This window comes from Atractosteus spatula, chromosome 2, assembly GCF_055471065.1.
Source record: "Atractosteus spatula isolate fAtrSpa1 chromosome 2, fAtrSpa1.hap1, whole genome shotgun sequence".
Lineage (NCBI taxonomy): Eukaryota > Metazoa > Chordata > Actinopteri > Semionotiformes > Lepisosteidae > Atractosteus > Atractosteus spatula.
This window is the reverse complement of record NC_142707.1, coordinates 54827194-54854612: the sequence shown is the minus strand read 5'-3', so window position 1 is coordinate 54854612 and position 27419 is coordinate 54827194. Positions and strand designations below refer to the sequence as shown.

General features: G+C 35.6%; 1 protein-coding gene across 1 annotated transcript in view; it reads right to left on the bottom strand.

The window, feature by feature from the left end:
• The window catches only part of klhl29 (kelch-like family member 29), a 232166-nt gene that overhangs the window by 39092 nt on the left and 165655 nt on the right, over window positions 1–27419 (bottom strand). The window contains exons 6-7 of the mRNA XM_088938566.1: window positions 13009–13147; window positions 2423–2619 (exon numbers count right to left, since the gene is read on the bottom strand). Of these exons, the coding sequence (XP_088794692.1) occupies window positions 2423–2619; window positions 13009–13147 (336 nt within the window). The remainder of the gene's footprint in view (window positions 1–2422; window positions 2620–13008; window positions 13148–27419) is intronic.

The following is a 27419-nucleotide window of genomic DNA, read 5'->3' as shown; positions in this document are numbered from 1 at the left end:
CTGATGGATTTTAATAACCGAGGGAGAAGCTGGGAAAAAGAGAATTTCCTTCAAATAGGGACATAATTTGTACAAAATGTCAAAAAAGAAAACACTGCAACATAGTATGTTATCTAAATGAATTTGTCGTCCTCTGCCTACATTTTACAGAAGTCACGAAAACAGAGCTACAGCAGTTCCTTAGCTTTTCAGTGAACAGGAGGTCAGAAGTCTGGGATATAAAATCGGTCATAGCGCACAACTCTGAAAACCTGCCTTATGATTGTTTAGAAGGAAAAAAATAAAACATTTTTCAAGTTCTTTCAGTTTTCATCAGCATACTGTCAATCACATTCTGAATACATGAAAACAAAAACAGAGCAATACATTTCCAAGACTTCAGACCTACAGCAATCTTGCTAGAAGCTTGGTCAGATATTATGATTTTATTTTCCACAGACATGCAAATTACTGTTGTTTTTATGTTTTCTTTTGTGATTATTACTATATATATAGTATGTTCTGTAAACCAATTCAAAAATTGAAAATTTGGAGACAGGATAGACACCCTCTGGGTTATTAATTGTACTGCGGACAGCAACGATTTGCATATCCAATTCTGAAAAATGAATGCCTGGTGAGGATCCCAGAACTCTTAAGGAATCCTATTAAATACTTGGATTTAAGCCCAACTGTATGAAGTACTCTGCTTGTGCATATGTAGTAGCAAACATTGGGCAAACATTTTGAGCTTAACCTTTCTCTCAGCTCCTTCTTTTGCAGTATAGTTTGATTTTAAGAACAGTATTTGCCTATATTTCTATCTTACATAGCTTTTATAATTAAACCAACAATAAATAATAATAACAGCAATAACTCTGGTTAACTAAATTTTACATGCATGTTCAATACCTGTGAATGTGTAGAAAAGCCAAATTTAATTCCCTCTTTAAATTATTTCCCTTTTTTTCTCAAGGTCAAATTCCTCGGGGTTTAAGCATATTGCTATTATACGCACCTAATGGAATTGCCAGCAGATACATACAGTAGTGAAATTAGCAAAACAATGCAGAAGTCTCTGTATCTAACAAATAATGACCCTTTTAGACTGGCTTACTTGGAAACATCTTTTAGATAATTAATATAATAATAATAGTTGCTTACACTTATATAGTGCTTTTCTGGACACTCCACTCAAAGCGCTTTACAGGTAATGGGGACTCCCCTCCACCACCACCAATGTGCAGCCTCACCTGGATGATGTGACAGCAGCCATAGTGTGCCAGTACACTCACCACACATCAGCTATCAGTGGGGAGGAGAGCAGAGTAATGAAGCCAATTTATAGATGGGGATTATTAAGAGGCCATGATTGGTAAGGGCCAATGGGAAATTTGGCCAGGATGTTGGGACTACACCCCTACTCTCTTCGAGAAACACCCTGGGATTTTTAATGACCACAGAGAGTCAGGACCTCAGTTTTACGTCTCATCCAAAGGACGGCGCCTGTTTACAGTATAGTGTCCCCATCACTATACTGGGGCATTAGGACCCACATGGACTACAGGGCGAGCACCCCCTGCTGGCCCCATTAACACCTCTTCCAGCAGCAACCTTAGTTTTTCCCAGGAGGTCTCCCATCTTGGTACTGACCAGGCTCACACCTGCTTAGCTTCAGTGGGTCTCCAGTTGTGAGTTGGTGAGTGGCAATATCACTGACATACACGAACAACACTAATATGAGTGGTAAACACTCATATTTATTCATCATTCTGAGCTTAAATATACCCAGACCAATCAGCAGGGGAAGTGTTGTAGAGAGTGTGGGTAATGGTTGCTTCCAGAAGAATGTTGGTGGTGGGAGAATCAATTTTAAATATAACCAAGATTTTTCTTCTTTTTCTTGCTCAGAAACGCTGTACTGTACTTGGACAATACATTTTTGATTGAGAACAGAGCGTTTGGGTAGTTAACCAACTTTTGGACCAAGAGGAATATAATGATAAAACAGACACATATAATGAAACTCCAAATAGATCAGCATTCCAAGACAAATTTCCTTCATTTAAACTGATATACAGTATATATATGCTTTGACAAAAGCCTGAGAACACTTGACAGTTTCAAAGAAATTATCTCCTTCTGGAGGAACTAGACTGCTATTACTGTGCTAGGTTAATTAACCTGCAGCTCTTCCAATTGTCTCCTTTCCAGACTTTTGCTACAACCGGCTATGTAATTGCTTAATCAGTCAGCACAATATAGCTGTCTTGATTACAGCAGACAATAGTGCAATGAAGGAGCTTGGTGTACGGAAATGTGTGAATTGGAAAAGCCACAATGTGAGCAGCCTTGGTCTAGAGCTTCACATACCCCCTTTCTCTATTCTGGAAAGTTCTAAAGATTGAGAACAAGTGCCTTTATAAAAACATAATGGACATACCTAAGAACGAGACACAGACTTTGCAGAAAGTGTTGAACTGGAACTTGTTGGCAGCCTCCAGCAGTGTTTTGGCATTGGCGGAGTCTATGATCAGAGAGCCTGTATAGACAAACTCCAGCAGCAGCTCCAGGACGTCAGCGCTGATGTTGGTCATGGTCAGTTCTAGTTTCTCCCCATTCCTGTTCTCTCCTGATGACCTATCAACAGCACACAGCCTGTTAGACAGAAGTCAGCTTGCTGGGCCACTCCTGTCAAATTCCACATACAACACAGCAAAGGGGACAAGGGGTAAGGGAATCAAAACTAAAACTGAAGGAAACGAAGACACAAAAAAGAGTAAAAAAAACTGCCTGATATTTATTTCCTTGGCAATGTGGTTCAAAACGGTATTATTTATTTAGACTCCATCTGGAAGGGAAGGTCCTCTAAAACATAACTTAGGAAAATCCACTTATTGCTATTGTGTAGTGTCATGCAAAAAAAGGGAAAATGCAAAAAAAAACAACCACCAAGATATTTTTTAGAAAATGCAAATAAACATGAATGAGGCAACAATTAAAGGAAAATACAGAAATCAGCTTTTTGAAGGGGACAATACCATCTGAAGCAGAATTCTTCATGCTGATAAAACACAAAGATTGATTTTTGTCACTGATGAAGTATAATGTGCCATCATTCTACACAACTCCAAGCAGACGGCGTGCCCTGGGCCACTGATATACAGTATATGGTACTGCAGTGCTATGAAGTCTCTGGGATCAAATTGCACTGATTAGTTCAAATTTAATAGCTTTTCTCTGGCTCGCATCATTCAGTAATGAACCACCCAAGGGGTTTATATCCCATAAGACGAAATGGCCCTTTCAGGTTTAAGAGAGAACTGAAACACACAAAATAAACAAAGTCTGCATTCAGCTACGAGCCCATCTTGGAAGGTTAAATATAGACATAAAATGAAACAGGCTAATCTGGGAAGCTATTATAAAGGCATTTTTTGCTACCCATTTTATTAGCAAAGAGGCTGGCTCGTGATCAATGTTTTAAATTATTTAACATTTCCAATTTTCCTCTGGTCTATTTTAGTACTGGAAGTGGTGGTGGTGGTGGTGTGGTGGATGGGAAGGGCAGTTTTCAAAGCGCCCTGCCCTCCCCTTCTCAGCACAAGTCTAAGAAGCCTTCAGTGGTATTGCTTTGTAAACAGAACACAGACAGGACAGACGGACAGAATGGTTAGAGCAGAAAGGAGGGGAAGAGAATTAATTCTGCCACAGCAAGCCAGCAGCCATCCTTCTGGAGTTCCATGACTGTGACCTAGGCAGTCTTTTCAACAGAGACCCCTGAACAAAACATCTCTCCAGCTGCAAAAATCACCTCTGCCTGTGTACGAACGGAGATATTAGTTGTCGTACGAAACCGAATAGGAAGGCAAAGATACAGTACGAACGGAGGAGGAATTCTCTGGAGATGGCTGCAAAACCAAAAAGGTTACTCCTGAAAAGCAGAGCCAGGGTTTGTTATTGTGAACAGTAATTGTCGCAGTAATAATTAAAAGGTAAGCCAGAGTTAAGTGAAGTAAGAAGTGGGTAATATGTGACAGAAGGAAGAAAATATAAAATAAAATATAAAAGTCAACATGCTCATTACTAAGGTCAATTAGTGCAATCTGAATAGACTGCAGTAGTTATTTGTTTTGTCTGAATGCTTTTGTTATGGAAATTGCTTTCCGGCTTTTAAAAGAGTGCTCCAGATTTATTTTGCATTTGATTACACACTAGCTCTTAGAGAAAAAAAAGAGTTGCATTCCCCTTTCAGGGTGACTCCAGCTAAATGCCAGAAATTAATATACTGTAAGACTTTCATGTCTTGTTATCGAGAAACTTTGTCCACAATCACCACCACTATTCTAATTAAAGGGACAAAATGGAAAAGGACTCGTTTGCATTTCATGCCCAGTTTTGGGATCCAATATTTACAATAGAACAAAGTTTTCAGGGCCTTTGCGGACCCCTTTTCATTTCAGATACTGGGAAAAGGGGCATTTTAAATGCAGTGTCTGGAAAGGAAGGTATAAATTATGCTGCTGATTTAAAAAAAAAACCCAGTGGAAACCAGCACGACATTGTACATGACTGAGGTACTGTATGGACTATTATAAATATGGTTGGTGCACTTTCGGCAGCCATGTAATTGTGTATAAAAAGCATCTTGTCGATGCACACATACTTATACAGATCCCGTGACATTAAAACTAAACTTCCAAAAAACTTGTCATATTAAAATGACCAATCCAATATATTACAAATGTGAAATAAAGGTGCATTTTTTTCTGTTCAAAATTAACATGGTTCTATGATCCTTGCAGAGCCTGATGCAGATGGCCCTTCTGGAGTCTGACATTTAGTGCTGAGGGAAAATTAAGCAATAGTACTGATCCTGGGGCAGGAAACATTTCACTATGACAGCGACTGTATCAGTGATCAATGTATCAGTGGCACAGCGTATCAGAGTATATGCAATAGTGCTCTCCAGTAATAAACCTCTAACATCCTACACAATGAATAATTCCAATGACTGCAGGGATCAATGCACTCTAGTCAGATGGACCAAAAAAATATAAATAGAATCACTAGGAAAGACCTGTAGTAAACTGGCAGATAATTAAATTGGACAATTTCATTGACTGCTTGACATAAAAATAAAACCTTCTCCTTACAAGACTTAAAATATTTCTTGCAACATTTTTGTACATGAACTTAGTGTAGGTCTCTGGCATAAACACATATTTCTAAAGCTACTTTTAACATGTAATTATAGACATCTACAATTATTGCATGATGTTATTCCCAATACTTTGTGAATTGGAATTAATTTAGAAACTTGCAGTTATGTTTCACAGAACTAAATTTTCTCCATGATAGTGCCAAAACTGTTAAAAGTGTGTGATGTTATTCTGCATATTTAAATTATATGAATGGCTGTAGCCTCTGTAAATTAAATTAGAAAAAAATGGATGTTAATTGAAAATCCAGAGGGAAAAATTAAATTACTGAAGCTAATACAGCTTACAGACCTGCGCACAGAAAGTGAAAACTGAAGCTGACAACTTATTTTCTTAATCTGTGAAGCTATTACTGTACATATACCGTATATATAATGTAGTGAAAAAAACAGTGTACCGTATGTCAAATTCAAGACCTTCACATAATGAGTGCATTCACAGTACTCCAGTTGCCCTGTTTTATATGGGAAATGTTAAAACTATGAAAAATATGGAAGGTTATGTATGGAGTTTTTGTCTTGATTTATTTTAACCCCTAAGATTCCTGAAGCATTTAAGCAGGCAATCAATACATCAAAGGCATTTCAGTCCAATCGGAATTGACTGGCATGAATATTGGCCCATTTTATCCATCTGTTCCAGCTGTTTTATCCATATATTCTATATCAATTCAGCCAAAAGGATGGACACTTGTAGTATATGTTTTCATTGTTCATTAATGGGCACTATAATCAATTTATTATTTAATTTATACAGCTCTTTTTTGCAGTGCAGATCGCACCTTGGTGATATACAGTAGCCATTCTGTGCAGACAGCCTCACTCCACAGCAGACCAGATGAGAAACTCATTTATCTAATGAATTAAGGGGAAACTTCAGGTAGGGCCCACTAAGCAAGCCCAAAATGTAAATTTTAGAACACTGTTTTTTTACAATTCCTTTGTTTTAAATTGAAGAAGGCTTCTTTCTGTCACAGGTTTGTAATCTCAGGGGCTTTAACCAAGGCACTGAGCTTGCTTGTCTAAAATTAGTTGGCTCAGAACTCAATCTCCTTTGCACCACTGCTGATGGAAAATTAAGTAAACAACATGAAAACAAACGGATTTTGAAAAGCTAAAATGATGCACTACTACTCAATGTGCTGCATCTGGGCTGTACCTTAATGGGAGAGGAATCGCGTATCAATTTATGAGTACACAGACTAAACACCACATGGAACTAGGATCTGACATTGAACTGACGATAATAAAATTAGAGACATAAGTACAGACACTCTCTGTCTTCAATAATGTTATTTACTCTTTTAGGAACTGCAATACATTTGCTTAATCTAAACTTGACAATGCTATCTCTTCTAGGTTTCCTGATTACTCAATCATCCTATGAAGAGGTAGTTACGATTTCGAGTGAATTAACCAATATTTATAAAGTCTATGAATACCTGTTTTGACAACCCTGTACCATTTTCAGTGTTGCAGAAATAAGTATATACAGTTCTGACTAATTATATTATGTAAATTAGAGAACATCTATTTGAAGACTGTAAATATTTTAGCAAATGTGACTATATCTTGCAATACAGCAAAAGAGAATTAAAACCTGAAATGTGTATACCAATACATTTTAAAAAGGGGGATATACTCTTTTGACTAGAGTCAAAAACTAAAATCCAGATGCAGAAATGGTAAAAAAGTGAAAGAAAGTGTTTAAAGCTGTACTGTGCAAGTATGTTTCTTGACTTTGTATGCACTTCAGTACTAACGTTTACACATCAGGACCCCATCTCATATACTCAAACGTTAAGATGTTCAGACAGGTGATAGGCAAGACCTATTTCAGAATGACATGCTGAATCAAATCACCTAATCTCTGGTCAAGGACTAGAACTACAAAGCCAAACAATTTAGTCGGACTGTGGCCTTTTTAATATCTGAGGACTTCCAGCAGTCAAACCCTCATCAGCGTAATCTATTTACAGCAGATGACAGTGAGCAGGACAGTGAAAGTTGGAAGCAAAAGTGCAGCTGTTCCAAGTTGGAAACTACACAGTAGCCACGCTTTATCGTGAACAGCCAGCAGCTGGGTTATTCAAGGGAATCTCTGTTAATGTTTATAGAAAAGAAACCTAAATCTAAAGTTTATAGGGGGGCAAGAGGATGTCTCAGCTACACTGAATAACCACCCCCTACCTTTTCTTTTCAGACCTTATGAATTGGGTTGCAGCTCTAAACAGGATTATGAAACGACTCCTGCTATAGTATCTGCTGCATCAGCTCAATTTTAGGGGCTACCGATCATTCGGCAAAGTATCCCTAGAGTAAGAAGCCCCTGACGCACTGTAACTCTGCTCTGACAGATCGGTGAACTACGCTGGGATTTGCGGCGATGAACACTTCTTTAGTACAGCGGGTTCTGTGGTGAACTGGGAGCACTGATAACTAAATTAGGAGAGGGAAGACTTGAGTATTACATGAAACATTGCTCTTAAAGGTACAGTTAAGCTTCCAAAAAGAATAATTAAGCAGTACGCATAGAAGGCATTAGCACCAGTACCTGAACACAAATTAATTTTGTTATATTAGCAGTTTTCCTTGGCATTCTGACAAGAATGTCAGCGCTGCCTCAGCAAATGCTGTAAATTGCCAACCATAACTAAAGGTCGATTTGCATTTCGCTAAGCAGGAACCATTTCCTTCTTAAGTGAAGATAAGAAAAACCATAAGAAAAAAAAAAGATTTTGTCTGAGGATAAATAAGAAGAATGATTGTTTTTGCACTGCTTCTCCATTAGTTTCGAAATGATCTGAGACAAAATTCAATTAACCTTTTAGCTAAATGGGAAGACTGTTGGAAGTTCACTCAATTAAGTGAGAGAATGTCAAGCAATTTACTTTGAGAATCAATTGTCACCATTTTAAAAAACAGCAGGTGGGCTATTAGAAGAAGCCTTTGTAAAAACAAAAAAATCCCATTAAAAAGGGGATGAAAGGTGGATAAAAAATTATAAAAAAATACAACAGCATTTATATCTAAAACAGTAGGCACTACTGTGCACAACTTACAAATACCAGTATTCATTTCTGGTTTGCAGAATTGATAAAGAAGTTAGATTACATCTAATGCAAATTTCAATTGTAAAAACAATGAGCAATCTATGTATCCATTCAACCTCAACTAAGAATGTGATCTCTAGAGGAATTAGAAACTATAGAACTTCTCAAAGGTTCAAAGACCAAATTATTTGTTGTCAGTCACGTATTTAGCAGTACAGGTATCTTCCTGGAAAAATAATAATTGACAGTCTCACAACTGGAAAAAAAGAAAAAAGGCTGTTTTACAGGCTTACAAAATTAATAAAAACTAAGCTGTTAAGAAGATGGAGAACTAGGTAGAACCTCTGTACCACTGACTTGGTTAAAAATAACTGCAGTAATAAAAATTTATTTTTCTTACACACAATATGTTTTGTGAAATTTTTGGATACATCTTCAATGTTTAATTTCTATTTATGTATTTATTAAATGTTTTATTTAAAAAAACAAACGATTCCAAGAGGGCAGTGCATGATACACAAACCCAAGCAAATCCTTAGGTTGCTGTATTTCACATATCCACAAACTTTCACTTATAGAGACAGGTTTGGTTAAAATGAAAACATGATAGCACTTCTGAGGAAGAAGGGAAAATAATGTACAACCTGAAGTTGGGTAACTCCAAAACAAACTAAACAAAGCTCTGGCTCTTATCAGTTATTTTACTTATTTTAACAGAATCATATTACTTATGGGCTGCCTAGAATATACCAGCTACAGACATTTAGCTTTATAAACTAGCCAAAATAATATTTCTGGGCACTGGGCACCTAGAACATCATTATTAACAGCATACAGTAAATTACTAAAACATCTTCATAAAGTATGTTTTAAAGCTGAGCGATACATGGTAAACAGAGTTACTTAGCAATTAAAATAACGGCAATGGTTAAAAAGAATCGTTATTATTTTTTGTGCTATTTTATTTTGTGATTTTAACTGCCACATATAACAGGTAGAAAACTATTTCAGTGGTCATTTTAATATATAAATGTAAACTACTCCTATCTTTTTAGATTGAACTTAATTTAAATTCATTTTACAGATTTAACTGGCAGAATGCAGTTCGGCTCTTGACAACCACACTAAACTCAAGATGATTAACATCTCAGTATAATATTACTGTTTGCCCGGAGGGGAGATGGAGATAAAAAGAAAAAAAAACTGCAAGACTTTTAAATTACATTCCTGACATTTGCCAATAACTCTCTAAACCCCTTTCCTTCATCTACAGGTATCCAATCGATTCACATCTAACATTGCAGCTGAATTGCTTGACAAGAGGTTACAGGCCCTGACCCTCTGCGGTCCATCCAGTATTAAAAGATAGTCCAAGGTAAAGCAATATACAGTATGTAGTCTAAAAAGTAATGCTTTTTAAAATATCAATGTCATTCTTTAGCATTATTAGTTTAGATTCATAGTACCAAACAGTACTATGGATATACATGTAGACATACAATACAGCTTATATACTGTACAGTGACATGCAAAAGTCTCCAGTATAGTAAACGCATCCTTTCAAATGTCCCATTTTGAGAAATTACAAAATGATGGACACAGCTTAATTTAAACTGAATACTGTACTCAAAACACAAATGCTCAAACTGAAAACTTCTAATGATCAGTTACAAGTTACAGTAAACTAAAGAAAAAAAACAATGTGTTGATTGCTTAGGTATTCAGATAACTGAATTTGGTGAAATCACCTTTGACAGCAATTACAGCTGCTACTCTTTTTGGGCAAGTGCTTGGTGAAATTGTGGTAAGAAAGTGGTAAAAATCACTTATGGACAGCGAGTCAAGTCAGGACTTTGACTGAGCCACTGAAAGACATTATTCCTAAGTCACTCCAAAATACCTTTGGTGTTGTTGGGTCAAACCTAAATTTGGCATTTAGACCAAATAGTTAGAAAATATAGACACCAGCTACTACTGCACACAGAGAGTAGCCTCTCAGCAGTGTTGTTCTTTAAGGTAATATTGTGTACCTAAATTTAAGTTTGCCACAGCAAGGGGTTTGAATACTTATGCAATCTTTTGACTTTTTTGCTTAAATCTTTATTATTTCCTTCTTTTTTTTGCCTTGACTGTATGGAGTATGTACTGTAGTGTACAGTATATAACAAATATTTACTGTGATTTTAAAGTGTCATGACTGCATGCTGTAAAGCAAGAAGACAGGACAAGGTTCTGAATACCTTTGTAAGGCACTGCACATTGATATAAATGCTGCACATTGATGTGTTTGGCTGTGAATTCTAGATTTCACAGACAACAATACTTTTATGTGCACACTGCACATATGTACTGTACTCTTTCTTCAACTACCAACTACATTTTCTAACGTGTAGCTTAAAACACTGGCCAAGGCGAGATCTCATGAAAATCAACACAGACTTGATTAATTGCATGTTTAACAGTTCATCAACATAATATTATAAACTAGCCTTTTGACTGTGCAAAGACTTCTGCTTTGGAAATGAAATTATCATCAGCTACAATCTGGTATGCTGCCAAATTCCTGTAAACAGCACTGTGAATACAGGAAAAAAATGAAAAATCCTTTTTTAACCAGGAAGCAAGGTTACACTAAAAAGATTACAAGCCATGTAGAGCCATGTAGTATCTGCAGCACTGACATACTACGGAAACTGGTCTGTGCTAACCACGCATTCCTATCTTATTATCCCACATCCATGTGCATCCTATCCACTCTAGACTGACTAGACTCTGTGAGGAAAGAAAATGCAGCCCTAAAGCGTGTTCCCTCTGTTAAGTGCCATGAATGCTATTGATCTAAACTTTTTGCTGTGTGTTGGGGGGGTGGGGGGGCTAGGGGTCATCAGACTTCCTCCAGGGCTTCGAGCCTCAGATGCCCCTGCGCCAGCCAATCCCATTACTGAGGCGTTGGGGGGGGACTGACAGTGGAGTCATGCTGAGAGGCACACCCGGAGAAGTGCTGAGGAATAAAGATGAGGTTTTTTTTTTGTTTTCAGAGCAGAAAGTGCAAAAACACTCCCAGCAGAGAGCGTATGCACATAAAAGCAGCAGTCAGCACTGTGTGCTGAGCTGTCTTCTAACTGATGAGGTGGTGAACAATACTGAGATTTATTCTGTGGTTGATAAAAGAGTCAAGACATAGCTCACACAAGCAGAGGTACTGAAAGAACTATAAAAGGGTGTATTAATTTTTACTTCCAGTGTAAAGTTACCCCGCCACGAGCTGCAGACACTCTGCAAACATGGATTTCCTCGGCATACACTGAGGACAGTGCAGCACTTTGCTGTGCTAATCCAGGTGATTTGCAGCCTGACGTGGAGAAAACTAGCACTATACAACAGCTGATGTAATAAGATCTGAAGGGAAAAAACGTTAATGGATTTTCTCATGCGAAATAGTAAAGCATTAGAAACAGAGATAAAAACCTGGTAGCATTGAAAACAACTGTTATAAATAAAAAAGGAACATCTTATTCCAAGACCTCATGAATGGCAAAACTTGTTCTACAGCATGTTTCGCACCAGTATAATTTTAGATGTTTATTAATGAGAATCGTATCACTGTAAAACATGCACTGACTATGTTTGTTCCATGGCAATTGTGAATTGGAATGTGTAAAAATCCACAACATCAAAGTCTGTCACTTAGAGCCAAATAAAAGGTATTTTAGGACACGTGCTTACTAGGTCTGTCATTAAGATCATTTACTGCCTAATCCTAGAAAATGCCCCCTAAATAAGAAATGTATATTTGTAAAATGAAATATGGAAACATACAATTGGAAAAAGAAATACATATTTTCGTAAATCTGGAATTATGTAGAAGAAAAATGTCAATACCTAGGTGAAGGCTGTCAAGTCAAAATTTTTCTGCTATTATTCATGGCTTCAGCCCTGGTTAAAATTGGATCTCAAGTTAAAAACAATAGTGCTGTGTTTAATGAATTAACAACAAAGGGACAAGAAATGCTGAAAGTAAATTGCAAAACTGAAATTAAAAAGTACTAATCTGATATAAAAGAGAGAACATTATTTTTGGCTCAGAAAGGTTATAAGAAATAATGTAACCTTAAATGTTACAATAAGGAAAATGTGCCATTTATATACTCATTTTACATGATATGGAGTGCCTGTAAAAAAAACTTTTCAATGGATAAATGTTTCAATAACCAAAGTTTTAACCTGCAAAATTATGAATCCATTATCAGGCAATAAAACAAAGGAAATGCCTTCTTTAAAAACTCTTCAAAAGTATACCAAGTATGAGACTGCAAAACTACTATTCTTTTTCATAAAAATCACAAGTGTCAATTGTTTTTTATTCTAAAAACAATGACAGTAAATTTTGGTCAAACTGTCTAGTTTATCTGACACTAGACAAAAGCTTTTGGAAAGTCAGGAAATATACAAGTCCTTGACTTATTTTTTTTTTTTTTAAAAGATCCCCAGTCATGGAACATCCTGTCTGTCTATAAAAATGCAGCACATATGGTACAAGAATCCTGAAACTTTAGTCTATGGAGATGAAAAGGTAAGATAGAGGGTGGATCTTTCCGTACAGAAGTACATTCATTTGAGTGATAGAAGGAATGGCTACTGGCTCTGTGACAGGAAACTCAGTCTTCACACACCTGCAAGAAAGGGAAGGGAAGAAGCGACACAAATGCACCCTACGAAAGAACAGATCAGATCAACAGCTGGAGGAAGGCAAACCTTTTCACCAGGTCCTTGAAATACAAGCTGCAGGAAGCTAGAACATTTTGGTGGACTTCAAACTCTTTGCCTTCAACAATAATTTTCAGGTCTGTAAATTCTTTCGCTCTGCGTTGCTCGTTCAACTCCTTCAACATTTCTGTAGAACAGAAAAGACAGACATTGCCACGTTCCAGTTTAGAGATTTCTTAAAAATAAAAACAAGATAAATAACAAGATAATTACACTGAACAGCCTTTAGTTTGCTCAACAACTTTTGATACAAACAAAAATGACATTTACACACAACAAATATAAAGAATGTGGGAAAGGTATATTTCATATACGGCAAGCAACCGACAAGTCATAAAAATAAAGAAATCCTAAAGGTGGGAGGGCAAAAGAAAACACAATGAACAGGTACAAATACCACAGTGCAAAACCAGTAAAGACAAAAAAGAACATATAAAACAAACTTGCAAGATTAAACTTTACAAAACTCTTGTTTTAAGCAAAAGGGACTTATTGCTGTAGAAATAAATGCCCCTTTGGGTGTTATGTAGGAGATTGTAACACAGGAGTGCACATGATATGATTAAATAAAGTTGAAAATGGCCACAAAACCTGAAACAATAAGGTTAGTTGAGCTAACGGTCTAGAAGATAGATATGGTCTCGTAAAAGTCAGTCAAAAGACAGAGGTAAAACATCACCCGATACTTACACTCCGCTGTTTGGGCTGACCTAAATCATTAATCAAAGCTTAACAGAAGCAAAAGCCTTAATACTGTTAATCAGTCAAAATTAAAGGGTAGCAATACAGATCTTTCATGCTTACTATTCACAGATGGTTTGGGGAAAAATTATTTCCAGGGTCATTAGCACCTGAAGTAAAACAGTGCTGTTCCATCCTTCAGGGATTTGTGAACCCTTCTGTAATACCATTTGAGAAAATTGAGTTCAAAACAAATCCAAAACCTCCTTGAAGTTAATAAAAATAGACACAATATACTGTACAATACACACACACACATATTACAGAAAAATGTATAGAAACATATACGTAAATCAAAATAAAGGGTCAGGAAGGCAAATAATCTCATACACTGTGTTATGACAAAAAGAAGGGGTTCAATCTATGATGGAGTATATGCAAACAGGACTCTTTCAATAGAAACGATCTGGTTAAAATAAATCTGCATGAGCACAGGGCCTCGTGAGAAATTGCCAAGACATGTGATAGGTGCAGGCTTTATTGACAAGGGCCTGAGCTCCAGGGGGTCCAGAGGGTGTGGCTCCTGGCTGACTACAGGAGTCTGTAAGATGTAGTGAGAAAAGCAAACCCCTAGGCTGAACAAAAGCAACAGGCGACCAATGTGTGAGCCTCACACTGACACTCCGAGGACAAATAAAAAGTGGAGAAAATCCAACAAGCATCCTGGATTCCAAGCACACTGCTTTTTGTTGGGTGCATCCTATCGCTTAGGATAATAAGGTATTGTAGGGAAAACGTGTTTGCTCTCATCTACTGGTTCAAAATGCTTTCCCTACATCTGTTACTTGTGTGCATGGTAACACTTGTGGGCTGAAGAGCAATATAACAATTGTTTCTAGACACAACCTCTTGTTGGGATTTAGTCTTCCTTCTGACTCACTCAGTGGGCCTCAATATTTCTTAAGTACATCCCTTACCGAGTATAACTGTCATCAGATACTTGCATTCTGATCAAGCAGTTTAACTAGGAAGTACTATAGGTACATTCTGCTGCAGCTCTTTAACACAGTTAAATAAATTTCCACTAATGTATCGTACTGTCCTGTTTTGGTCAATGAGATCTTCAAGGTCAAATACAAGGTGGCTTCGAACTACAGTGGTTTTCCAGTATAAAATTTTATGTGTGTACTTACTGTACTACAGTACATAGCAGCTAGATACATGCTTCCTGATGGTACAAACCAAGTTTCACTGAGGTTATAGAGAGCTGCTCTTTAACAATAAACTTGCTGTTCGAATGGCACACAGACAAAAATCTTAATCCCTAGAACTATAGACTTGCTTAACAAACTCCATGCAAAAGAATAGTCAGCAAACACAGATGCGAAAACTCATATTCACAATGAACATTTTGGTCAGGTTTACCTCTGTGTATTTAAATGAAGACATTATAGCTTGTACAGTAACCACCCAAAAGCAAACAGGAGTGTTACACTGTTCTATCTGCTAAATCATTCAAAAATGTTAATTCGGTATCTAGTTTTGTACAATGGGTTGCACAATTTCTACAATGGGTAGCCTCTGAAGACTTCCTTTTTGGCAGAAAAAAAAACTAATAGCATAAAGTCCCATCTGTCTATTGATTAGGAAACTCTCTGTAAAACAGCAGATTCATTATCTAATTTTTATAAACACACTGCAAAAAATAATTTACTTCAATATATGTAAAGTGTAATTTGCTCTGCAAGGGAGACAGTATAGCATAAGGACAACTCTAAATCATACAGTCTAAATTTGTGCAATTATGTACAATTTTCTTTAGAAAAATATTTTATAAAAAATATTTTTGCATGGCTTTTATTGTTTTTTATCGATGAACTAAAAAAATGCACTTAGAATGTGCACTGCATACAAGTTAGGTTTAGATAAATGACTGGCAAAATTAAAGTACTGATGGTAAAATCTTTTTGATCACCTCCTTTAAGAGATCCAAATAATAAAAATATACATTTCTTAACTAAGCATTGAAGAAATTCTGATTTTTGTAAAACACAGACCAAATTTCACAAAGTGTTGTATGAAGATCATGCACAGGATGCCCAACAATGCTTTACCTGTAAAGTTTAAAAATGTGCTAAAATATATTAAAAGAGGATTTCTTTCAAAATCCAAGCAAACATCTCTTTGTCCTGTGCTACTGGAAGCTCTCATTTTCTAAGGTTGACTCCAAGCAAAAATCTAGTTGTATCATGTAATATGTAGATAAAAAAAACAACAACAAAACAAACTTGAAGACTTATAGAAGTCTACATGCCAACAAAAAAGCACAAAGAGCAGAATTCTGCAACATGTAATTTGCTTATTGCTCACATCAAACTATTAAAGAAGCATCAGGGGTTATACACTGGATGCTCATGTAAGTTTGGTTAGGAACAGCATGCATATCTACATTATCTACTTTTTTAAGGGGAATACTACAAGAATCTGAAGTGCAGGTGAATAATAATAACGAGACTCTTGAGAGCAGAAAAAAAGAAGTACATATTTACAGCGACACCGTTGTGCAAAAGTCTTAGAGATCTTAGATGCAATCAGGGGTAGAATATATTTTATGAGCATCAATAATTTGCTCAAAGCCTTTAACAGTGTTTTCTGGATGTTTCTCATCATTGGCATCATTAATTTTTTCTTACATCCCAATAAAGCTAAAATATTACTCTCCGTATAACAAGCTATAAGGATTAACTGCTATCTTAAAAATAAAATAGTTAAGATTACAGTGTAAGACCACCATACAATTCTTTTTCTGCATGAAGAAGGAAAAACAATAAGGGGAAAGTGTAGAAATGCACATACAGCCATGGGTGGAAATATCTACATATTTAAATAGTGGTTAGTTTTCCCTATTTCTATCTCTGTCAGGCAGACTAATTCCATTGCAGCCTTCCCTTTCCTGAAGCTGGATTTCTGATTAGCTGCACAGCAGCGGTAAATGTTATTGTTTGCATGACAAAAGAAGCTCACATTGTACGTTTTGGCAAATGGCATGGTTTTCACCTTCAATCTTGCACAGCACATTACTCTGATGCCTGCAATTCATATAGGGTTCAGAAACTGCAAAAACAGTGACAAGAAATTTATAGCTGTCTGTAAATAATGGTTGCACTGTACACTTACATCTGCTTGATAGAAGCAAATGAATAGCTCAGAGGCTAATTATTCTGTGCTAAAGTGGGTCAATGTTCTCCTGAGAACAACAGATCGTTAGACCTGGCGATGAAACAGCATCAAGATTCTTTCAAGGCCAGAGATGGGAAAGAAATATCTACCAGGAGGTCCCAGAAAATAATCCTCCACTGACACTCCTGTACGGCCCACAAAATAAAGGCTTTCTCTCCCTTTCCCCATGGCACTACGAATCATATTAAAAATTTAAAAGAAGGAAAATAATATGGAGCAATTAAATTTTGAATAAGATTTTTTTTCAACCCTGTGATGTGATTTGCCTTTTGACATTACACTTTTCTGCCTTTTGACATTACACAATTCTGCGTGGAATATCTTTGTTCTAACTTTGCATGGACAAAAAACCAGAGTAAAAGCCTTCAGGAACACTGAATGATGGAATGTTTTCTTGTACTTCGGTAGTCTGTATACAGTATTGTTTTTATATAAGAAGAATATTACAGTAGATAAAATAAGTACCAAATGGTAATAGCAATCATGATAGGACGACGTACTGTAATGCCAAAGAAAAAAAACACAACGAGAAGCCTTCTCCAGGTGAAACAAGTTGGCTGTTTGTTCCTAACCAACTAACCAACTGAAATAATCGTTAAACTGGGCCCGAATGAGCCATATAACGAAGTAAACCTTGTGCCTGAAATCTAAGGACAGACAAAGGAGCACTGCATAGAATAGAATGATGTCCCTTTTTAAATCTTGGCCTTGTAGAATCATGTGGTGAGAAAAATAAAATGGAGAAGGTCAACAAAATTGTTCCTGCCATGTCAAATTAAACAAAAAACACCAAGAAGCAAGATTATTTTTCTTATGAATGTGTTGCTGGACAGAGATAAAATGGAAAATATGTATTCAAGCACAGCTACGCTGCAGGGATTGGCTAACATGAAAGCAGTCACTGTATGAAAGCTCATTCCATGTGTTCAGATCAGCCGTCAAAAGAAGTAAAAAGCCAAATAAAAATGACCTTCAACACAAGACACTTTCTGATCCTGTACAGTATATTCATTCACATTATCACAGCTCAAAAATGCTAAAAAGAAATAAGACATATATAAAATATGTATTATATATATAAAATAAGAAAAACATAAAAAATAAAATGTGCAGTCCTCAAAATTAAAAGTGCACATTTTTTTTAAAATTACTTTTTGAAGATTTAAATTTTTATATATACGATGTTACAAATGAATATACACAAAGACTGGCTAAGAAACATTTAAACAAATCTTAAAAGCAGGACAAACATTTTTTTGTTAATTTTCTAAACCTAAATAGCATCAATAATTTGTTCAAAGTGTAAGCCATTTTCATAGTAAAAAGAACATGTAATTAATAGAAAATATAATAATAGTAATCATCAAAGGTTATAACACGTATAAATTAAATTAATTCAATGAGACAGCTAATGTTCACTTTTACAAAATGTGACTGATACTGTTTGGGAGCTTGAGATTTATACTCTTTTAAACTAATTTATTCTTTATATTTACTTTTAAATTAAAATTCAAAATATTGCTTATAAAACAAACACTATATGATCTTTCTGTTTCCTCTTTTAAAACTATTTTTTTTAAGAACCACATTAAGACATATTTTTAATACATTACGAGACTCTCATACCTCTTCTTAATGTGATGTGAGTTTCACACCTTCTTAAAGTGTGAAAAGTTTACAACTATTATAAACTCTTCTGCTTTGGACAGATGTGGAGGTGTGGAAGTAAACATATAAAAGATGGGGTAGAAAAATACTCTATTCATTACATTTGCATATGACCTGAAATACATTTTTTGCTTTTCGGCATATAGAAAATTAATTTCTTCTGCGATAAAACTCAGAAGGCAGCTTGAGCAGAATGAGTATCGTGGCTTGTAATGATGAATGCGTCACTTGAAGAATGTGGACGGTAGAGCAATTTGTGTTTAAGGCTCCGCTGTTTGTGATCATGAACAGCGCTGTGAAAAGAAGTCCTTAGGTAATATTGTGGAAAATATTCCTTCACAGAAACCTGTGTGTAGTGTTTGCTTTTCTCATGCAGGCCAATAGAATTAAATGCTTTTAAGAAAGCAGGAATAAACAAGCAGCTCTAAAATCCCAGCCAGAAAAAACAGTTTTAATAGTGAAATTTCAAATTAGTTTTTATATACCATCCACATTTTTAATTTTATTGCAACTTTCCTTCAAAATAATATATTTATATTAAGTACACCAAAATAATTTCAGTTTTTTCTAAGACATATTGAAAGGAAAAGTAATAAAAATGTTTAATTTTATAACGTACATTACACATTACATGTAGATTTTATTTTTTTTATTTGTAAATATATATGCAAAACTAAGCACTTGGAGTGTCCAGAAAAGTGGTATATAAGTGTAAGGAATTATTATATAATGAATCTCCAAGCACATAATAATTATTAAATGATTCAGAAGCACAAAACTGTGTGTAAAACCTTCAATTTATTTTATAATGAAGAATTATATATTAACACTGGCTTATTTTTTTCTGAACCTTTAATTTTAGTGATTCAATTAATCACTACAATTTAATTATAAGAAAATTAAATGTTTTTTTCTGTTAATATATTTCAGCTTTGTATTTATCCCTTTACAACTAAATTATTTCTGAATCAGTTAAGTCAGGTTCCTGAAAATATTTCCTTAACTGATTACATATCTTTATCTGTTCAAACGATATACTTAAAGGGCTTTACTCAGATTAAAGATAAAATGCTCAAACTTATATTTAAAGACAGCAAAACATTTTAACTGATGTGCTGTGTATTTGGTTTTGAGGTCATTTGAAAATTCCATCAAAAGCCAAACTATCCATACAACTGAAGCAACATTTTCTCAATTTATGACATCAGAGAAAGATTCTGGAATTGAAACATTAAAACCCAAGAATTTCAACACTAGAATTATGCTATAATATTAAACAAACTCCATTTTTATTTATTGTTTTCCCTCTGAAACAAATTTATTTTTTTTCGAAGGGTATTACAGCTGACATAAGGATTACTTCACATGCTATTGCTTTCTAATATTTTACAGCATTTGCTTAAGATTCTTTCAACTTGTAACCTGTCAGCAATTTCTGCTATCTGAAGATAATACATTGTATCTTTAAGCCCACACTAAGCGTTCATTATTAATCTTGCCATGGTGTCATGCACGAATCCTGTTTTTGTACATTTTACTGCCTCACCCTACCTAATCCCTTACCATTCAAAATAATGTCCTAGACTGGGAAAAATAAAAATAAAATGAAAATCAAATAGACCTGAATAACACCAGATTTTGTAATACTGCATTTCGAAACAATTATCCTCTTGAAACGTAAACTAAATTGTATGTTTTCCTTCTACATACAGTTTAGCTAAACCATTCCAAAATCTGGCATAACTTGCTTATCATATGAATGCATTTATTGATCTTTATATATTTTTTTTTAATTAAGTACACAATTTCTTGTTTGTCAGTTTCATATTGGCACTTAACTACAATAAAAAATAAATAAATATATATTTACTATTTCACACCCAGGATTGTGTAATGTGACAAAGCTGAAATCAAGTCGATTCTTAATTTTTAGTTTAAAAATTCAATGGCAGTCTTACTAGACCCGTTTCCTAAGTTCTGCCTGAAATTATTTGTATTATGTTCTCACGACTGGGTTCTTATGAGAAAATGAGAAAAATAAAATAAAAAAAAAATAATGGTAGCTTTTTCACCCCCTGCTCCACAAACTGAAAAGATCTATTTTTAATCTTCACGGCTGAAAAGCTATTGGCAGTTCTATAGCATACACAAACATTACAGTTACATCCCTGGGATACAATTCTAATACAGAACACTGAATTGGCTTCTAGGAAAGAACAAGCAGAAGAAGATCACTGTATGGAGCCTCAGAAATCGAAAAGCACTAAAAGAACGTTTCTTCAGTACAAAAGCCTAAACAATGGGAAACAATGGAAGTGCTGATTTAAAATAAAAATACTCAATAGCTCTCTCAGTTGAGGAATATGCAGTAGGATAAGGTCAGGATAGCAAGCCCATTCAATGACACAAAGCTTCTTTTATTCCAAAGTATGTTAAAAGGGTTTTGGATACATCACGAAACTACTGCACTTAAAATTGCACCAAAAATGCCCTAAACGTTATTTTGATAAAGGGCAATGAAAATTGAAAAACGATGCCTGAAACTGCATTTAAAGTAGCATTATTTGTTGTTAATTTTATTTAAAAATGAAATAATTAAGGTTATGTTTTAAAAGAGACTAAAAACAATCACAAAACATTCCATTCTCTCAACCAAATAAAAAAAACTTTCACAGCTGTCCTAAAAACTTGTCACAGGTAACAAAGCCATACTAAAATCATACCGTGTGGTACTGTGTGAAAGGTGCGGTTGACAGGAAGATATTGAAGGGTACAGGCACCATTTTTGTTCACTCCTTTAACAAATACTTTTCCACAAAGTACTAATTCTAGGTATTCTCTACAAGCCCACTGAAGTGTAAGGCCAAGGACACATTTTATTTTACTGTCAGGTTAAAAGACGATGGCAGGACCTTGTGGTAAATGTACATAATTCACTGCAGATTGAACCTTAATAAAATTCTTAATGACACATTTGAAAAAGGTTTGGTTTAAAAAAAAACTTTTAAAATAAGTATAGGGAACAAAAAAGTCACAAGCCCTAACTAAACATAGGCTCATCTGTTTGTCATTTTTAGAAATGGAAAAATACCTGTACTCAAGCAGCACATTGTGCATTTGAGCACAGTTTCCATGCAGCAGTCCTTTGACTTTACAGCCACTGAATGACAATATAACAAAAATGTATTCAGCTGGCAACGAACTATAAAGTATTCTGCGAAACTATAGAAAAAAAATTAATATGCCCACTAAATTACTGTAACCTATTTTTCTGCAGCAAAATATATTACATTAGTAATTACAGTACAGATTAGACTGGCTGAATATGAATTTAAGAAATAATATGTTATTCTGTACTTTGCCTTGTATCCAAAAGCAGAAAGGAAATTTATTTTCCATCTCTTATATAACTAAGCACTACAAACCTCATTGTAACAAAAATCAATTCATTCATGCACAGATTGCTTGACAGAACCAAAAAACTCCAACACAGTACACCAACTTAATTTAATTGGATTAATTTTAAACACACAACTCTGGTTATGGCTGATATGATATAGTGTGAAGTGAAACTAAATAGATACACTTAAAAACAATATCAATCATATACTGTATCAATGGACAGCAACATAACCACCCATCTCAAACAGACCATGGCCTACAAATTTAAAAAAAACCCAACATAATTATGGAAACAAAAACAAATACCAGTAACTATGACACCTGCATCCATAAATCTACACTGCTAGATCTTCACATGTGTAAGCAAGAAAGAAAGTCTGCTGCAGTAGTAGACATCATCATACATCATAATAGTTACACCTGTTCAGAGATCATAACTGACTCATTTGTAAAAAGATCCAAACTGTACATTTTACAAATACAGAATTGTATCCTGTTGTTTTTAATAAGTTAACTGTGAAATTCCATTTCAGTTTAAAACATGCAAGAAATCTAGCAAAACACTGACTTCCTTAACAATCTTCACTTGTTTAAACAAGTAGCAAAAGGCAGGCAAACGAAACATGATTTCAAGACAAGCCAGACTCACTGCCCGTGCGCTTCTTTGATCGATGAGCCCTTTGTGCTGCTAGTAGACATGCTGACATTGTCTTTTCAAATTTTCCAACACCAGAACTAATCTTTTCGGGTACGTAGTTGCAGAATATATTTAGCATTACATTATATATTTTGCATTTAACATTGTCCTATTTAATTTCTAAAATATCTCCATGCGATTGAGCTTTTATTTCCTATAGAAATTGAAAGTGGGGCAGCTACCATTTTGATAATTTGGTAAATATTCAATTATTAAAATTTGTTTAATGGATTATTTTTCGGTGCAAAAGCCCTTAATGGTAAATTTCAAAAGGCAGGTGGTACATAGGATCTTTTGAGTTAAAAAATATCAGATCCTTACTAGTTCAATCCTGTCACAAAGCATCAGTAACATTCTATATAACAATGCCATTTTCTCCAGCATGTTTGATGACAAGCCTCCTGAGAGGCTGGAATATATCCTACTACAGCAGGGCTGTAAAAACCTGTTAAACCTGAGATTTCACTTTTTACAAAAGAATTTGTTTGCTATCAGATGTATTACTTTGAGACCCCTTGTACTGGTACAGGAACATGTTTAGAAGAACTACAGTAGCACATGAACAGTCCACTAGAATTAAGTTCACTTATAGTGTTTGTTTTACTCTTTTGCCTTTTTTAAAACAAATCTACTTTATAGCTGCTCCTTTCCCAACACATTAATAAATCAAAGACTCATTAAACGTCTCAGACGGATGGATTTCTGTTCTGAATTGGACTTTCTTGTAAACTGTGCACTCTGACAAGTCACTTGTTTGTGCTGTGGACTGGAACAGTGTCGAAGACCGCTCACATCTGCTCCACCCAGTCCAGCAGTCTCCTTGGCAAATAGTTAAATTGCCAACAAGCAGTAAAATCAAGGGTCCTGCTGTTGGCTGCTGTTGCTAAATCCAATATCATGTCATATCTGCCAATAATTAGACAATTCCCACAAAGCATTAACAAAACAGTTGTGGAACAAGCCACCCAGTCATGTAGTTGAAGTGGATACTTGGGCTTCTTTCCAGAAACAGCTGCATAAGATCCTTGGATTAATTAACTACTAACTACCTAAAGGTCCAGAAGGGCCAAATGACCTCCTCTCACCATTGTTATAAATTCCCCACACGCTGACCTTCTGTGGCTAACTAAATTTTGTAAGAGGTTCATAATTGGTGTCCAAGTGAGTGAAGCAGTGCCCTGAAATGTGAATGTGCAACCAGGTCTGTCAGTTATTTATTTGTTAATGCTGAGTTCTTATTACACAGTATGAAGAATATAACGTACATTTTGAATGTGAACACTGAATGTGAATACGTTTCCAACAAGGAAGACATCTTCTTAAACATACAGTACTTTACTTGTTGCACAGTTATCTTCAGCTGGGTCAAAAAGAAATGGGAGATATTGCCATCACCAATACATATTAGTTCACCCCTTAACGGTGACAGCAAACCAGACATACAGCATGCTTCAGGCCAGACACAGACTGAAAACAGCTCAGAAGCTAACACGTGGAATTATACAGTGACAGATGTCTGCGATTTTACTACATTTTTCTAACAAACTTAGCTGCTATTAATGCCCATTAAGGAGTTTTTGTCAACAACAGTGAACAACATTCATACAATTACATTTCCTCTGGGGTCATCTAAGGCACTTCACCTATGTTTCAAAGCCTCTTTGCAAAAGATTTTGACCCTCAATGTAATCAACCCTCATAATAAGTATAGACCCCTAGGCTAGTGGTTGTGGCACCTGTAAGAATCCCATGGAACAACAACCAGTGCAAAAGTAAAATGTCTTGCTGCAAGCAAGGTGCATTTACATGAAAGTCAGACACTGGCAGACTTTTCCTTAAAACACACATCTGGAAGGGAATAAGCAGTTCCCATCTCTACCAGGGACGATAAACAGTTCATAAACCACTTATGTTAAAAATATGATGTAAAACTCATTACAAATCATCTAAGTATCAAAGTGCAGGTACACATCCAGCTTTACTGGAGCACTATTCTCATTTTCCCTGAAATCTCCGCCTTTCTCTGTGATAATGATCAACTAAAATCTAGTACTAATATTACAGCCTCTGGTTAGAGTTTATTTTGTGAAGTTCAAAATACACCAGGGTTATAGTTTAATTTATCAAGTCCAAAATATAACAGAGTCTGGTGCGTTTATATCTCATGTAATCTGAGTATAAAAAATGGGCTTGTCTGATGTCCTGTTAAATACAGTAGCTTCTCTCTGCTGTACAGATTTTAGTAGTCCTCAGTCCTCTTGTGTTGAAACAAAGCTTTCTTTCAGCTTTCTCCTGGTTTCACTTTTGAGATTGGGAGACGAGAAGCCTATTATCCTCACACTTTTACAAAGATTAGAAAAATAGAATCTGGGTAAAAACTGCCCAGAAAACACACTTGTCACAGGGCTATTCAAGGCACAGAAATGACTCACTAAAATTTAACACACAAATGCTACACAATGAGCACATCTTCATTCTAGCCTGTTTTCAGATATGCATTTTTTGAGGGTACAAAAGATGTAAGCCCTTGGTCACAAAATACAGGAGGACCTGATCTGTTGAGCTTTATTATGCTCTACTGCTCTCCCCCTGTAAACAATAAATGATTTAAAGTGTCTGTGTGGGTTTCCTCTGGGTGCTCCGGGTATTTCTTATTTGGCTTTTGGGAAAACTGGCTCTGTGAGTGTGTCTGTATCAGCACGTCTCCCCTGCGATGGACTGCAGTCCTGTCCAGGGTGTATCCTGCCTCGCGCCTGCTGCTTGCTGGGATAGGCTTCAGCTCCTCTGCGACTCAGTATTGGATTAAGTGGTGAGAAAATGGTTGGACGGATAAAAACACTGTTAAAGTTATATCACAGTGCTATTTTTGCAAAGGGATTTTCCTCAGTGTTTGAGAGGAAATATCATCATCTAAAAAACTCCAAAATATGACATTTTTGCTGTTTAAAAAACATTTTTAAAATGATACTTTTCAGCACCTGAACCATTCTGATCTTTGGCTTTATTTCATAAAGGACAAGGAAAAGCGTGGCCTCATGTCCAAAAATATAAAAAGCATTGTTAGAAAATGCTGCAAAGGGGTTGAAACATTTTAAATTATGAGCACGGTAGATGTCTCATCCATCTACTCATAACATACAGATCAGCTTTTTATTGGAGCACTTTTAAAGAAAAAACAAGTCCCATAAATCTAATGAATTGACCCCTTCCTTTCTTCCTGGAGTGCCTCATGAGTTCCTGTCCTATTTTTATAATTGGATTTCAGGTACCTTTGGATTTCTGATTGGTTTGCCATACTTGAGCAAAAATTATTACCTTTGGAAGGGTACCAATGCTGGGTTTTAATTTCATTTACTGGCACTCAACATTGAGGTCCTGAGGTTAATTATCAAATTACTAATTTATAAAGAAAATGGAATGAGCATCACATTTAGGTTAGGGGGACCTGACATGCCCACCCTTAAAGACAACAGTTAACAGCTGCTATGTGTTTGTTCATTCAGCCCTCTGCTAAGCTGGACCATGTACTATGTACCCTCTCTTTCGATCCTAATAGTTTTATTTGGGCTCATTGATTTGCCTCCTTTCCATTTAAATCCTTGAAATAATTTAATCCCATTTCATGGAAAAACAACAAACATAAAAAAACACAAACCTACATAAATGTCATATCTCTCTGAGAGCTTCAGTTAATAGATGGTGGAATAGCTTTGCATGCTGCCAGGAGAGTGTGACTGATATAAAGTTGGTTTCAGAGTTATAGAACATAAAATAGCAATGACTCAACACTCAGTTTGGGGAGCAGGGTTATGTCCACATTACTTTGTCTCTGCTCAACACCTCCCCAATGGCTTTCATGCCGCTTGAAGACAAACAAGCGCACATATAGATCCTGACGTCTGTGCCAGTGATTGAAGGGCAACAGTGATCACAAGGATCACAAATTCCATTGCTTGAAATTGGTCTACCCAGGGCGGTTTCAGAATTATTTTCTCACCAGAAATGGACCTGTTGTAAGTATGTGCATGAAACCGAAAACGTGTGTCCTTTTTAATTTTCTTCAGGCCAGCACACACAGTTTTGAATAAAATACAGAGTTATCCAAAAAAAAAATCAATACACCTCCCCTTTGCCTTTCAGACATCTTTATTATTATTATTATTGTGTGTGGGAAGGAGAGAACCAAAAATGTTTTGCCACCAATAATGTGTGTGGTTTCTTTTCTAAGTAAGACAGAACTATTGGACTGGTTTAATATGTGACATAGTTCGTATCCAAATTGCCTTGCAGTTGCAAAATGGCAAAATGTAGATGGATTCCTATTACTGTACATTGTCAGAGTATCAGATATCTATTTACAATTGAGAAATTACATTTCCTATATTCAGTTGGTAATTGTGTGCAGGTTAAATAACTGAAACATATTAAAATTATATTAAATAAGAGACTGCAAAATTAAACCCCTCCTCCCAATCCCATTTGGTTCGGTAATGGTTGCTTTTTTTTCCCTCCTTTTCTTCATTTAAATCAGCGTGCCCTGCTGACCCGTCACTAAATGATGGTCAGTATGTTTGGTGCACATTGTTTTGTAGCTCAACTTCCTTTCTCACGGCTCAACTTGCATGCAAACTGTGACAAGTGGCTAAAGTATTTACAATACTTGTCAAATATGTCATTGTAACAAACAATGAATTTGATATAAATTATCATC